Here is a 1,661-nt window from a genome sequence, read left to right on the forward strand (position 1 = left end):
CAGTAGAAGGTTAACAGCCACAGCAGGCAAGAACCAAATAAGCTAGGGTGCACAAAGATGGAAGCTATCCACATAGCTGGAACACATCCACTGGAATTTGAGCTCTCCACTGTGGAAGTGAAAGAGGTAGGCAGAAAATTACTGCTCTTCCCATGCTCCATCTAAGTGCTAAGGAGAAGACAAACTGACTACTGATTTTTCAATAGATTTGTTGTAGAGTTTCCTACATTAGCTGTCTCACAAGAGGAATTTCCTCTCTCTCTTCACAGCTCCTCATCTTGAGTCACATTCCCTGTACACTACCAATAACAGTAAAATACCACTTATTTTGGTAAGGAAAACAAAAAAATGCATAGACCATACTAGGTGTGAAATGGTCAAATTCTCAAGCATAGTTTTAATACCAAAATGTTAAAAAAACATCCACAGGCCTTTACTTAAAAGGATAGAGAAATAAGAAGTCTGAGTTAATTAGCTGATGATTCTTGTCAGCTGTTATGGTTAGAAAGAAAATTACCATAACCAAAGCACAATTCTACTATCTCATTCAGATTGGTTATTGTATTTAAACTTCCCAGAAATCCTCTTCCTTAATATGTTTTGTCACAGACAAGGCTATACTTAGCAAGTGAATGCCTGAGTAGGGCTGGGAACTATAAATATTCTGTTCCAGAAAATTACAGGTTCTATTCCCAGAATGTCATACTAAGCTAACATAATAATATCCACTAAATAAGATAATTTACAACACTCAAAAAATTATTTATCAAAGTCTCTTGCTTCCCTAGCTTACATAAGTGCAAGGAAACACTCCAAAGCATACGAGTGAACCATGAGTTTCCAAACATGTTTGCAAGCAAGACATGATAACTGGTTGTGGTTTGTTGTTTGAGGATTTTTCCTTTGTTGTGAGTTTTTTGGGTTTTTTTTAAAAATACGGTAAGAGATTTCTCTCTATTCTGATTTTCCCTGCTTGTGAAGCAAAGCAGCTCTCTTTGGAGAAGATAAATGCTCAGGAACAGGAGAGCACTCACTTCCTGGGCAGCACGCACACTCCGCTCCTTTTGGCTTTCCGCTGCTGCACATTGCTCTGCCTTCTGTGACGCTGATGAACATACTTCAAAATCTGTGTGTCCCAAATCCTGCAGGTACTGGTAGAGTGGGGAGTTCTGAAAAAGGAGTTAAGAAAAGAAAAAATGAGAAAAACCCCCAATGTTAAAAATCATTCCCTGTTTCCCACAAAACACAACTGTGAATAGAGCAACCAACCAACCAGCAATGAATAGACTGAGAAATGGAAAAAAAGATTAGAGAAAGGCTTTTGCTCTCTCCAAGGATGGTATGAGCACTTCTGGCAAAGGAGGATCACAGTTATTTAAAAAAACCCAAACCCACAACACACAAATAAAACCCACCCAGTTTTTTTAAGCTGCTTGCAAAACTACTGATTTACAAGCAGTCCTTAACAAAACAGAGAAGTATGGAATTCTGATCACCAGAGAGTGGGTTTCTACATGTTTAGATACTTGTCTATACAGATCTTTGAAATTTCTTGTTGTCATCTGTACCAGATACCTAGTTTTACTTGACTCTTATTTTTCTGTTCACACCCACATATACAGCAGTATCTAGGACCGACTTGATGGAAAGGATATTTATGC

At 38.1% G+C, this 1,661-nt stretch overlaps 1 protein-coding gene across 1 annotated transcript in view; it reads right to left on the reverse strand.

The window, feature by feature from the left end:
* VEZT (vezatin, adherens junctions transmembrane protein) overlaps positions 1-1,175 on the reverse strand; it is a gene marked incomplete at its 5' end in the record, with an annotated part of 39,022 nt that extends 37,847 nt beyond the window's left edge. Inside the window, one exon of the mRNA XM_009080673.1 lies at positions 1,035-1,175. Within this exon, the coding sequence (XP_009078921.1) occupies positions 1,035-1,175 (141 nt within the window). The remainder of the gene's footprint in view (positions 1-1,034) is intronic.
* Positions 1,176-1,661: the final 486 nt, after the last annotated feature.

This window comes from Acanthisitta chloris, unplaced genomic scaffold, assembly GCF_000695815.1.
Source record: "Acanthisitta chloris isolate BGI_N310 unplaced genomic scaffold, ASM69581v1 scaffold10258, whole genome shotgun sequence".
Lineage (NCBI taxonomy): Eukaryota > Metazoa > Chordata > Aves > Passeriformes > Acanthisittidae > Acanthisitta > Acanthisitta chloris.